Raw genomic sequence first — 12,641 nt, 5'->3', positions numbered from 1 at the left:
GTTATGTCACCGCAGCGAACTATTGCACTGGGGTGTAAATGTGAGTAAAAGCCGATCTAGACGAGGCGCAACTTAGAGCGAAAGTCAGATTTTGTGAAAAACTGCTGTGAATTTGGAATGGGAATATGTAAATCGACAGTATTTTGACAGAAAATCAAATTTGCGCTGATTTTAGAGCTTCGTCTAGACTGGCGTTAAGAATGAGGATTAATTAGCTTCCTATACATTTAACCGTTAATGTGGGTCGTTAATGTCCCATTAAAATAGTGACATTTAGAAACTATACAATCGTGTTCTGATTTCGAAAGCTACACTCAAACACACACACACACAAATACGCACACATACATACACATCGAACTATATTGAAATGAAAAAATAATACACCTACAACAAAAAAAAAACCAGAAAATTTAAACACAAAAACACAACTTTTGCTCATAGCACCTACTTTGATCTATTGTTATTGTGGCTTGGATTGCACGTACGAAGGAATACTACTTGACGTCCTAGCAACGCGTTGTTTTCTTTTAGTTCGCAGACTGCTGAGGTTTGAATAGTTTTCTTCATCTTCACGGACTACTGCGATTACTACTTGTAGGGCTTTGAATGTGTTTTCTACACCACTCAGGACAACGATATGGTGCAGAATACATTGCGAGCCGTCAAACTATAGTGTGTGTGTAGTGTCTGCTATCGGAGCCGAGTTCGGTTGGCATGTTACTTCGCACCACAGCTTCCTTCTTACGTGCAGGGTTTGCCAACCACTCGCGATCGCAGTCCTACCTAACATTTCCCGTACTGTTCCTATTTGTGTTTCCATTTTGTTGTTTGTATGTTTTTTGTTTTGTTTTTACAACACTACACTTTCTAGTATGATTAACCACCGTACACGCCTGCCTGCCTTGGTACGTTTGATGCGTGCGGGAGTGGATAAACAACAGACAGTGATGATCACGGATGGTGATATAGCGAATTATATTTTTTTTATATGTGTTTGATCATGTTCCTTACATAAGCTGTAGAACGATGTAGAAGTGTATCAATTCACCGGACTTTACTTTAAGCGTATGGGATGAATACATCTTATGATAAAAAGCATGGATCGCTGTATATTTATATTGATATCCTTTAGGTGATGCTAGCTGTTCAATTTGAACGTTATTACATGGGGTTGTGTTTTTCTTCCCATTATGATACAAATGTCTAACAGGATCTCTTTTGTATGTGGGGGGGGGGGGGGGGGTGGGGGGGGAGGTTGGGTTGCAAAAAAGCATTGGACCAAATGAATATTTATATTATTTTTAAATGCAAAATTACTATCATTCTTTTCCCTCTACGTTTTTGAAATATTTTTGCTTTTTTAATGCTTTTTTTATTAGTTATTCTAGATGTAGTTTTCAGTTCGGCAGCACCAACAACCTAGTGGAATGTTTTATTTTTACCAATCATGTATTGTTTTTTTTTTGTTACCTAATTTAAACCTAACTTTTTTCACTCAAAACTCTCAGCTTTCGTCAACGATTCTTCGCACGATGGTGCACAATCGCGGAAAAAACACTTTACACGGTACAAATTGGAGGATCATAGAGAAAACCATAACAATTATTCACCTTCTGACTCGTGGTTCCCGTGCCAGCACGGTTGGTTGTGTGTTCAATTCAGCGAACAAACTAGCTTCCACGAGCATAATGTATTGCTTCAATAATTTTTGTTTTATTATTATACCGTCATTGCGGCAGAGTTTGCAGTTAAAAGGGGCAAAGAGTGTTTCTTGAAGGACGTGCAAAGGACTAGCAAATTCAGTTAATTAATTGTAGTAGAAGAGATTGTTTGCTTTGGGTAATGTAGTAATTAGCTATCCATTTTTGGTAGCTGTTTACAAAACCACATTGCTTTTGGATGTATCAGTACTTTGCCCAAGCCGTTTGGCTTATGTGGCTGCGAGTTTTTATAGTGCAAAACAGCTCAAGAGAGAATGGATTGACGAATCCCGGAAATGGAAAAATACACAATTTTATATCGGAAAGTGTAAAACCATGTCTAGAGCAAATAATAATTACGAAATTATTTTTCATTTACGAAAAGGAAAGACTTCACGTTAGCGACGAACCCTTCCGGCACTGTGGCAGGATTTCGCAAGCAAAAAGCGAGTATATTGAAAGAACTAGTTTTATGTTTGGTTCTCGTGGTTTCGATGCATTATGTTGTAGATGAACGTTTGAGTGTTGATTTTCATTTACTTTACAAATTTCCATGATGGGCAGTGTTGGAAACGTGTGCCTCAAATCAGCATTTTACCAAAGAGTGGTGGGCACCGTCTGTATTATACCCTTGTTGAACCATGACAATTCCAGCTGCCTATACCCGGACCAAACTATCCTAATTGTATTGATTTTACTTTCAGTAATTCCCTAATTATGATCCCGATCACACGAATCTGATGTGTTCCGACGATGGTGTACCGGGAAAAAACCGTTGTTTTTTTACTTCAATATATTGCTTTACTTTGTTGCTTTTTCTTGTATTTTAGCACTAAAAGTACGTACTTAGTCGTTTACCAAATTGCTGCATAAATTGCAAAAATGTCTATGGACTTATGACGGTCCATTGTGGTTTATGGGCTGAAGAACAATTGTTTAGCTGATTGGTAAGTGACGAAGAATAATATCAAGTTCACTCGCAAAAGACGGACATTACAAGTGGAAAAACAGTGTAGAATCAACAACATCGTAGTAGTGCGATCGCTTTAGCATCGTATCGCACTTGGCAGCCAATTGTATAGTGACAACTGTTGTGATTTATGTGTCGTAAAGATATTTTCTTTTAGTTTGAAAATATGTTTGACAGGGAGCTTTTCTCCTCAAATGTTCAGGTTAATGTTATTGATCAAATGGCAAAGAAAAACAAATAGCATATATTTAATAAATACTTTGCTCTTTGAATTTTGATCATTAAATTATGTTTAATACTTTAAACGTGCATGCCATGCCAAAATTTTTCACCTGTTTGTTTTTTGATTAAATGCTAAACTGCTCAAATATACTACATTTAAAACAAACACATGCACTGATACCACTTCCCATAATCGTGCGGCAATTTTAAACATTAAACTCATTGTTTTTTTAAGTAAATATGTTAAAATAACAATAGATTCTAAAATTTTGTTAGAAACAATCGAGAAATATTCAAAATTACGAGCCAAAACACACAGGATTGAAATAGAGACGATTAAATTAATATTTGCAATCGAAAGACTCAACGGAAGCGACGAACCCTTCCAAAAAAGCACAGAAACCTTCATCGCAACGCATGAATCGTTAACAAGAAAAAAAAATTAAATGAAAGGATTATAAAAAATAAGTAGCTTTATCACGCAGATACGAAAACTAAAAATATTTTTTAGTATTTGTCCAGAATTCTTAATTTTAAGCTTTTTGCAAAAAATCATTGGTTTGCTAAAATCCTTTAGTTTTTGTTTTGTAAGAAGAATCAATATTTAACCAGTGTATGAGTAGCATAGATAATACTTGCTTCTATAGGAAGTCGTATCAGTGTTGCCTAACGCGGGGTCATATTTTGTAAAGCGTACGAAAAATTTACAAATTCACAAGCTTATTACATGTTCGCAATTAACATAATTAATGAACGCTAAAAACCTGTATTATTTCCATCTTATCTCGCTGTACATTCACAATGGACAATATTATTAAGGGTTAACGCTTACGTTGACCGTTGGGTATATTCTTTCCTACAATCATTCTGCTTGCTTCACGCAAACCATCTGGTACGATAGCACTTTAAAAACCGTTGGACGCAGTGGGCCATGGAGCCTGCCACACGGTTACGGGATTTGGTTAACCTTACTTGTATGTACTAATATATTAGCCTACTTAGATTACAATTAGTAAAAAAAACTCGTAGTGGTTCGTATTGCTCTCTCTCTCTCTCTCTCTCTCTCTCTCTCGCTTTTAGTATCCTACATTATACATCGTGAAATTTCTCAATTTTCAACGATTGCTTTGTATAGCAACGGGAATGAAATGTTAAAAATGCGAAACTTCCCAGGCCAGCCCAGACACTACACACCTTCTTCGCTTTTGCTTCAGCGGACAAAACATGGTACAGAAAAAGGTTGTTGGTACCCCCTTTTTTCCATCCCACTTTTCCCCAACTTACCCACCCCACCTGTTGCGAGTAACATTAATGGTCTATATCTTATCACAATTATGAGTTGCTCGTTCATTTATGTTGTTCAGTGTTGTTTGCTCACATTAACGATTACAACGAAATGTACGTATGCACGTATGTATGTATATACAGGTATAAAACGGAAACCTGAACACGAAAACCATAAAGAAAAATTTCCATTCTTATAACTTATTAACTTACATAGCTATACACACATACACACTTGAAACAAGACTTGTACGATTTTCTTCAAACCTTTTTCTATACCTTACATGAAGTACTAAACATAGACTAGTGTCATATGCTGTGTTAGCCGATAATTTTCCCGCCTACTTTACGTTCACTGTCTAGGGCGTTGCCCTTTTTTTCAATTCAGGTTTGCAAGACATTTTATAGAACCGCCTTCGCTTGTTCTTCGCTAAACTGATATTTGTTTTGTTTATTTTTTTGTTTACCTGTTTGCTTGTGTTTTTTTGTCTGTGTTGTTGTATTGTTTTAAGTGTTGTTTTTTTTTTGTGTATGGTTTTTTCATTTTTCTTTTCGCTCTTAAAACCCTACCAGGTTGCACTGCTCGCTCGTGCTATCCTTTTCAAGAGCTGTACAGTTAGTTGGTTAGATTGCATACAAAAATATATGACAATACATGTAATGTATCTACTCTCTCGATCCCGTTTTCCTCTCTTCTCCACTCCAGTGGTCACATCTTTTGTGCAACACGACTGGTTTGCACTGCGCGCAAACCATTCAAATTAAGCATTTTGCCAAACCCGGTTTAACGTTGTTTGTGTATTTTCTGTTGGACTGGGGATTAATATAATATTATTATTTGTTACTGAAGACTGAATTCTTTTTTCGTTTTCGTTTTTTGTTGCTTATTTGTTTGGATTTGCTTCATCTCATTACACTGGTCCTTTAGGTTTGGGTTCGTTCTTTTTTTGTTGTTGTTGTGTTTCACAATTATTTTAAATTGAAAACTGTTTTATATTGATATCGTACATAGAAGAAGATCGTTTCGAGTTCCATCTCGTGATGATTTGCTTTGTTTTTGTTTGAGTTGTTAGCTTACCGCTTTTACGGTAATACACCAAACGCCTTTGCCTGTCTCATCGATACAGATAATTAATTCCACTGTGGCTTAAAAAATACATTCAAATATTGTTGTGTTTTAGATTGGTTTTATGGTTTTCAACTGTATAACTCCTGACACAACTTAGTTCGATAGCAATTTTGAATTTAACATTTTTCTTTAGCTTTTTTTTCTCGTTTCCTTTACCATTTCCTTTGTTCTGCTTCTTCTGCCATCAAAACAACGTACATCAGCGTTATTGTACGCTTTGTGTGCCTAGTTTTTATTGCGTCTTCAATGAAATGTTTTTTTTTGTTGTTTTCCCGGGAATGTTGTTAATATAATATATTCTGATATATGTATAGGTATGACTATGTTTAGTGTTTACACCTTTCCCTTGCAGCCAGTTGATCGGCAACTGTTGAATGTGCCACAGTAGTGATGTGACAAGGGGATTTAAAATTTGTTCTCCTCTTCTGCTATACTCTCTGCTAAATAAGTTTCTTTTTTTTTCTTCTTTTTGCAAAATAGTTTTGTGATACGTTTTCAGTTAAGTTTTGCCTGTTTTTTTTTTGTTTGTTCTTATTTTGTTTTCATTGCAAGCTCTATTATGCAGCATTTTTTAATCTCTTTCAGCCACAGACAGCACCATTAGATTGAGTCCTTCTCGACAAAAGGTAACATTTTGAACAAGCTTTTATGTAAAGGTTTTCTTTCGTTTTTTGTTGTTGTTGTTGTTGTTGTATTGTTTTTGTTTTTGTTTTTGCTCTGCCAAGGTGTTCAGTTTGTATGCAGATAGGCTTGATTTTCTGCATTTTCGGAACCGGATTTTTTTTTGTTGGAAAGCATTGAAAAGGACATGATGATTGGGGATTCGATTGGATACACTTGATTTTGAGGACTAGGCTGAAGGAGAATGTTCATCCAGGTCAAGATTCCCGCGGGGAGTCCGTACATGGGTAAATGCGTTAAGGACACTTTGAATGATGGAATGAGGAGTAATGTAGGGTCCTGCCAAAATCTGGACCAAACCTGCACTGGTTTGGGAACACACATACTGCGAGTAAGTCGGTGTCAAATGCACTAGAAGTTGTCAATCTTCTATGACCAACCTTTTTGCGTTAGTTTTGTTGGATGTATGGAGAAAAACATGGCTAGAAAATAACTTAAATTGTTCGAGGAAATTGTAGTGCTCGTAGCGCCCTCTGTATGTCAAACAAACAAACTATCACTGACTGGTAGTGATTGTGTTGTGATAGTCTCTCTTCATTCGCAGCAACAGAAGTGAGTTCACTGTGTTTGCTTGTTTGGGCGGGTCTGTTGATAGACTAAGACTTGTTCATAAATGACCGGATGAGCTTCTCGCCACAAAACATGCCGGCCCTAATGTGCTGCAGAAGAATTATTGGGCAAATATTGCTTAAAAAATACGAATATTTCTGGCTCACCTGAGTGCTCAATGTTTGTAGGGATTATTTTACGAATTTAAGAGATCCATTCTATTCCTTTAGGGACCCCCAAAATTGAGATACTTAGTGCGTCAACGTCCCATCACAGTTAACAGAAGCAGTTATGGCGTCCAGTAGTTTAATTGCTTATCCCTCTTGTACTGGTCGAAAGGTCTCAAACGTTCGGTGACACTCAATCGATCAAATCGTTTCGCGAGAATCTATATCAAACGCTAGATGAGGTTGTTTCAACAAGATAAGCCGAGAGCTGCACAAGAAAAGATACAAATTTAACCATAGAAGTAACAAAGCGATTCTGGGCCTTAAAAACTTCCTGTCCCACGAAGGAAACCGGTGAAAAAGGGGAAATTCACTATCTCATTAGACGTGTTTACTATAGTTTATATCAGAAAATTTTAACACCAAATCCATCCAATTCTTTTCAACGCTATGTAAGTGCCGTCCAGGAAGCGCACCCTTTAAGCGTTTTTCAAGTTGTATTAAAATAAGCCTCGCATAAGGAGCCTCATCAAAAAAGCCTGTCGTATCTCTCGCAAAAATACATCGCGCATTGCGTGGTCAACAACACAATTTTACGTTCAAAGTTGATGAATTTCGTTCCTCTTGTCTACCATTCACTTGATATTATTGACTGCGACAGATGGACAGTTCGGTGGTAGAGACGAAAGAGACGTTGATTTTTCCTCAGCAGGACCATCCGGATTGTGTTCCCGTAGCGAGGACTGTTTGAATGAGAAAAATGTCTTAAATAATTCTTATTGATTGTATTTTTGAACCCAAGACACTTGTTACACTCATCGCAATAGTAGGACAAATATCGATCCTTCCGTCTATTCACATCCAACTGACTAAGTTGAACAACTCCAAAAGGGGCATACTTGTGTCGTTATTACCAGCAAGCAGTAACAACTTTATTCAACCCAAAGCCAATGTTCCAATTTGTTGCAGCGTCTCGTTTATCGATCACATACAAATAAAAAAAAATGCATTTTCCTAACGGACCATTTGAAAAAAGATTTCAGCCATTCGAAGAAACATTCTGGCAGGTGGTGGAAGGATGCTTTGCGATGATGGTCCACGGTCTTGTTCCAGAACCACCTCCCAAGATAAAGGGTTCAAGGAATGTTTGTATCTGTATCTGTGTGTGTGTGTGTGTGTGTGTATGTGAGGTAAGGATAACAACCCCGGGGCCACGCGACTCTACTGCCCGACAACGCATTCGTACGATCCCGGCTTAGCCGTCGAAAAATCCGATATTTTTGCGTACCGGCGAAGCGGAGCTGCACTGCGAATCGGTCTTCTTCAGGATGGAGGAAATGTACGGACCTTCCCCATTGCCGGCCCGGTGGATGGTCGTGACGGAGTCCTGCTTCGTAAGGCTGCCGCCACGCTTCTGATCCGCGAACGATATGACCGAATGTTGCTTGACGAGCTGGTGCCGCTTGAACGGTGCCGGCGTGGCACTTTCGTACACTACAATAAGCAAAAACAACAGAGGGTGTCGCGTATTAGTGGCGCTTGGCGGCTGAAGCTCGCGACCGGCGCCGCTCGCCACCTTGCCGCGGTCGCTCGTGCCAAAGGGAAACCAACGGCGCCGCCGGTTCCAGCGACGAACCGGTGGTCTTGTGCTGGTATTGGTGTTACTACTGGTGGCCGGTGTCGTGCTAGCGAAGCATGCTTGACAAACACTATCTGGGTGCTGGGTACTACAATGGCGGGGAATGTGTTCGATGGCCGTTTCCGGTATCGTCCCGAGCGTACAGTGATGAACCCGGTCGGGTCCGGTCCGGTGTACTATATGCGGGGAGGCATGCGATAAAGCGGGGGCACTACTACTGCTGCTGCTGTTGCCACCACTGCTGCCACCGGGGATATCGCTACAAACACTTACATCGACATTCGCATTCACATCGACATTGACATTCACATTTACGTTAACATTTACATTCATCTTTACATTGATCGGATCGGGGTTCACCGTAGACGTGTTGGTGGTGGCGGAACGCGGTGGGGTCATGGTAGGAAATGCCGTGAAAGGGTGCGTGCATGCGTGCGTTCGTGCAATGACAGACTCGGCGGCGGGAATGCCTACATCATCACTAGCTGATGGTGAGCAGGGTGGTTTTGTGGTGGTGTTGGTACGTGCAGGAGGTAGTGATGGGTATTGATGGGCAGCGCATGCCGACGGCCGACCGGCAAACCGGAGGCGGAAGCGCAGAGCGCTGAGCGGCTTACCTGATTTCGGTTCGTTGAAGGAAAAGATCGAGTCCTGCTTGACGAGCTTGTGGCGCTTGTGCTCAATAATCGACAGCACACTGTCCTGCGAGGACAGTGACGCCGAGTACTTCTTGCTAGCGGGTGTACCACCACCACCATTGGCCAGCATGCCACCCGGTCCGGTGTGCTCGATGTACGAGATTTGGGTGTCCTGCTTGCACAGGATGCCCTTGCGCGGTGGATCAATGTACGAGATCTGCGAATCTTGGCGCGAAATCGAATCCGACGCCGAACACTGCTTGGACAGCATGTCCCGCGAGCTGTTGCTGTCCTGCTTCAACAGCATCTGGCGCGAGTTGTCACTATCCTGCCGGTACAGGATTGCTACGGTAAGAGAAACAAAAACATAGCAGTTGTTGGCTTAATCCTGACGAGAGATTCAATCGAGCCGCCCGTCTTACCCGACCGTGACGCCACACTGTCCTGCTTGAGGAGTAGCGACTGCCGCGAAATGCTGCTATCCTGCTTCAGTAGCATATGCCGCGAAAGGTCACTGTTTTGCTTCGAGATGGCATGATGCTTGCGGCCACCTTTCTCCTCGTAGATGTACGATACCACGTCGGCCGATTTGACCGATGGACTACCACCGGCTCGCTTCGTGCTGTTGTGGTAGTGCGAGGACTTACGAGTGCTGGTTGAGGAGGAAGCAATTGCTACCGTCTCGTAGTACCTACGAAAGATTCAAGTACAATAAGTCTCTCCCTATGTCCGTTAGAATATAGCATTAGCACTTACCGTAGCCGTCCGCAGCACTTGCGCGACCGTATAATTGCCGCGAAACCCTTCCGGTACTTCTTGTTGAAGAACGCGTACAGGATCGGATTGATGCACGAGTTCGAAGCACCGAGCCATTGGGCGATCGGGGTGGCGATCTGGAGCAGCTCCTCCTCGCTGCTTTCGAGCGCCCCGCCCAGCTTGATGCGGGCGAAGATAACGTACAGAGGTAACCAGGAAAGAACGAACAGTATAACAACTACAACAAGCATTTTAACAACTTTGATTTTGGACTTTTGCTGCATCCGGTCCATCTGGGCGTCCTTCGAGTCGCCCGGAATCGAGCGACGCCAGACCTTCGAAAGAAAAAGGGACGCACATTAACTTGGGCTAGGGTTACCAGGTTCAAGCTAATAGAATTGCTAAAGATGCTTGTGTTGCGTGATATAATGACGTATATCTGTATCTTAGAGATCCAGACCAAGTTGTAAATCGTCTTATGCATGATATCTATTGAATACAGAACATTCCTTTGCTGTATACTGATTTGAAGCAACTAGGCCCAAAATAGTTCCAAAGGAGCTGACGAGCAGAGGAGTTGTTCAAACTATAACAGGTTGGCTGATAAGTCCCCGGTCTGACACATAGATGGCGCCGCTAGTATTAAATGCATATTATTTTTATATAGCACCAACCTTCAAATGATTCGTGTCAAAATTTGACGTCTGTATGTCAATTAGTTTGTGAGACAGAGCGTCTTTTGTCAAGCAACTTTTGGTTGCTTGACGAACGAAAAAAGAACGAAGAAGAAAAAAAGGTTGTTCCACCAAGACAACGCACCGTGCCACAAGTCATTGAGAACGATGGCAAAAATTCATGAATTGGGCTTCGAATTGCTTCTCCACCCACCGTATTCTCCAGATCTGGCCCTCAGCGACTTTTTCTTGTTCTCAGACCTCAAAAGGATGCTCGCAGGGAAAAAATTTGGCTGCAATGAAGAGGTGGTCGCCGAAACTGAGGCCTATTTTGAGGCAAAACCGAAGGAGTACTACCAAAATGGTATCAAAAAATTGGAAGGTCGTTATAATTGTTGTATCGCTCTTGAAGGGAACTATGTTGAATAATAAAAACGAATTTTGACAAAAAAATGTGTTTTTCTTTGTTAGACCGGGGACTTATCAGCCAACCTGTTAAGTTAAAACTAAAAATTTTGAAGATCGATAGTCTGGCGATTGCGGCTACGGGGTTCAGTGGATCGAGATTCAGTGGAATAATGCTAGGCGCCCGATAGTCAGATATCGGGCGCCTAGCATTATTGTGTAACTGTTAAAAAAAAACAATAGAAATTGATGGGGTAACCTGAGGTCTAATTCGCCTTTTTTATCCACTGCTTTGACGTGACGTGCGTTAAATGTGCCTCTTAAATTTTTCCTGCACTTTTAAGGTCTATAGATTTAACCTGGCCTTGGCACGTTGGACGTTGCTCTTTGATGGAGCCAGTGTTTTGGCTACATCTCGAACAGAATTCCTATTTTTATGTTTGAAAGTCTTTAAGAATTTTTGGTCCAACTGTTGATCGATTGGTCCTGATTTTCGACCGCATTTTAACGCATCCTCAAAGCTGGACTACTGGAAAGAAATCGAATAGCGGTCCGAAACTCACACCCTCCGATTCCGCCAATTGACTTAGCGAGAAATTACTTAATTCTGGCACACTTACTATTTGCCTCAAAAATAAACAACAAGGTACACTAACTATCTAAGCTTCGTTTTCATGTAGCTGCATGTAGAAAGCGTGCTTATATGTTCTGCTTCACCCTTTATTACCAAAATTGTGATTCAGGAGCTAGGACATGCTTCTAAGGGATGAAACATATACTGGACAATGTTGATATTTTCTTATAAGACTAATTTCGTAGATAATCATTCAAAGTGTGTGCTTGTAAAAAATATATTTTGGAAGCGGATCGAGCCTGACAAGTTCTTTTTTATAGGAAGACATTATCAAATGAATTTGTGGTAAGGGTAGAAAATGAACTGACCGTCAACGCCTCTAAAGAATTAAAGAATATGCGAAGATTTTTTGGCGACAACCAAGGCTAAGGCGAACTGGCAAATTGTCGCCCAAAAACCCCAATACCAGTTCGGTAGAACCCTTCTTGAATGTACAATTTTGAGCTAAAGTAAATCCATTGAGCTTTCTGTAGCAGGTTTTCCTTAATGCATACATTGATCGGAAATGTCCCTTTGTACGTGCTTCCTACCTTGATCCAGATCAGTATGTAACAGATGGTGATAAGCGTCATCGGCAATAGATAACAGGCAACAAGATTCGCTAACAGAAAGTACAGGGCACCGTCCGTCCCCGGTGGCCACACTTCGACGCACAGCTTGATGTCGGGCGCTTCCGGGATGATCGGCACGAGCTCGAAAAACAGTGCCCACGGTACCGTCGACCCGAGCGCAATGATCCAGATGCACACGATCATAAACCGTGCCCGGCGTTTCGTGATCTGCAGCTTCAGCGGCCACCAGATGGCAAGGAACCTATGGGTTTCGGAAAAGAGAAAAAGCGGGACGATGGGTTTTAAAATCTTCATTCAAAAAAGAAAATCAAACTACGAACGAGTCTACGGGCTAATGTGAATAAAGTGTGTCCTTTCTGCTTGCACTACCACTCTCCTGGAACCATTAGTGGAGTCCTTGAATGATGTGTCAATAGAATATTGCCATCCATTGCGGCTATTTCCGAGCTGATTCAAAGTGTTTTTGAGGTTTTTTTTTGTTGAGTGGATATATTTAAGGATTAAAGTGCACTAACTTCAAATGTATTTGCTGTTGTACTTTAGCCCAACAATGATTCACTTCAGTCAAGTGACAAAGGCTCCAATCAAGCCAATGTATCTACCCTTGCCAATTGCTTC

At 41.0% G+C, this 12,641-nt stretch overlaps 3 protein-coding genes across 3 annotated transcripts in view; 1 reads left to right on the top strand and 2 right to left on the bottom strand.

Moving 5' to 3' along the window:
- LOC126559183 (uncharacterized) overlaps positions 1-12,641 on the top strand; it is a 456,771-nt gene that overhangs the window by 16,276 nt on the left and 427,854 nt on the right. The gene's annotated exons all lie outside the window — the stretch shown is intronic.
- LOC126559512 (NADH dehydrogenase [ubiquinone] 1 alpha subcomplex subunit 7-like) overlaps positions 1-12,641 on the bottom strand; it is a 387,608-nt gene that overhangs the window by 36,472 nt on the left and 338,495 nt on the right. The gene's annotated exons all lie outside the window — the stretch shown is intronic.
- The window catches only part of LOC126559761 (neuropeptide SIFamide receptor-like), a 124,746-nt gene continuing 120,065 nt past the window's right edge, over positions 7,961-12,641 (bottom strand). The window contains exons 4-8 of the mRNA XM_050215935.1: positions 11,982-12,264; positions 9,739-10,073; positions 9,405-9,673; positions 8,962-9,327; positions 7,961-8,199 (exon numbers count right to left, since the gene is read on the bottom strand). Of these exons, the coding sequence (XP_050071892.1) occupies positions 7,961-8,199; positions 8,962-9,327; positions 9,405-9,673; positions 9,739-10,073; positions 11,982-12,264 (1,492 nt within the window). The remainder of the gene's footprint in view (positions 8,200-8,961; positions 9,328-9,404; positions 9,674-9,738; positions 10,074-11,981; positions 12,265-12,641) is intronic.

This window comes from Anopheles maculipalpis, chromosome 2RL, assembly GCF_943734695.1.
Source record: "Anopheles maculipalpis chromosome 2RL, idAnoMacuDA_375_x, whole genome shotgun sequence".
In the NCBI taxonomy this organism is placed as follows: domain Eukaryota; kingdom Metazoa; phylum Arthropoda; class Insecta; order Diptera; family Culicidae; genus Anopheles; species Anopheles maculipalpis.
Note: the sequence above shows the minus strand (reverse complement) of the source record. Positions and strands in the feature narration are given on the sequence as shown.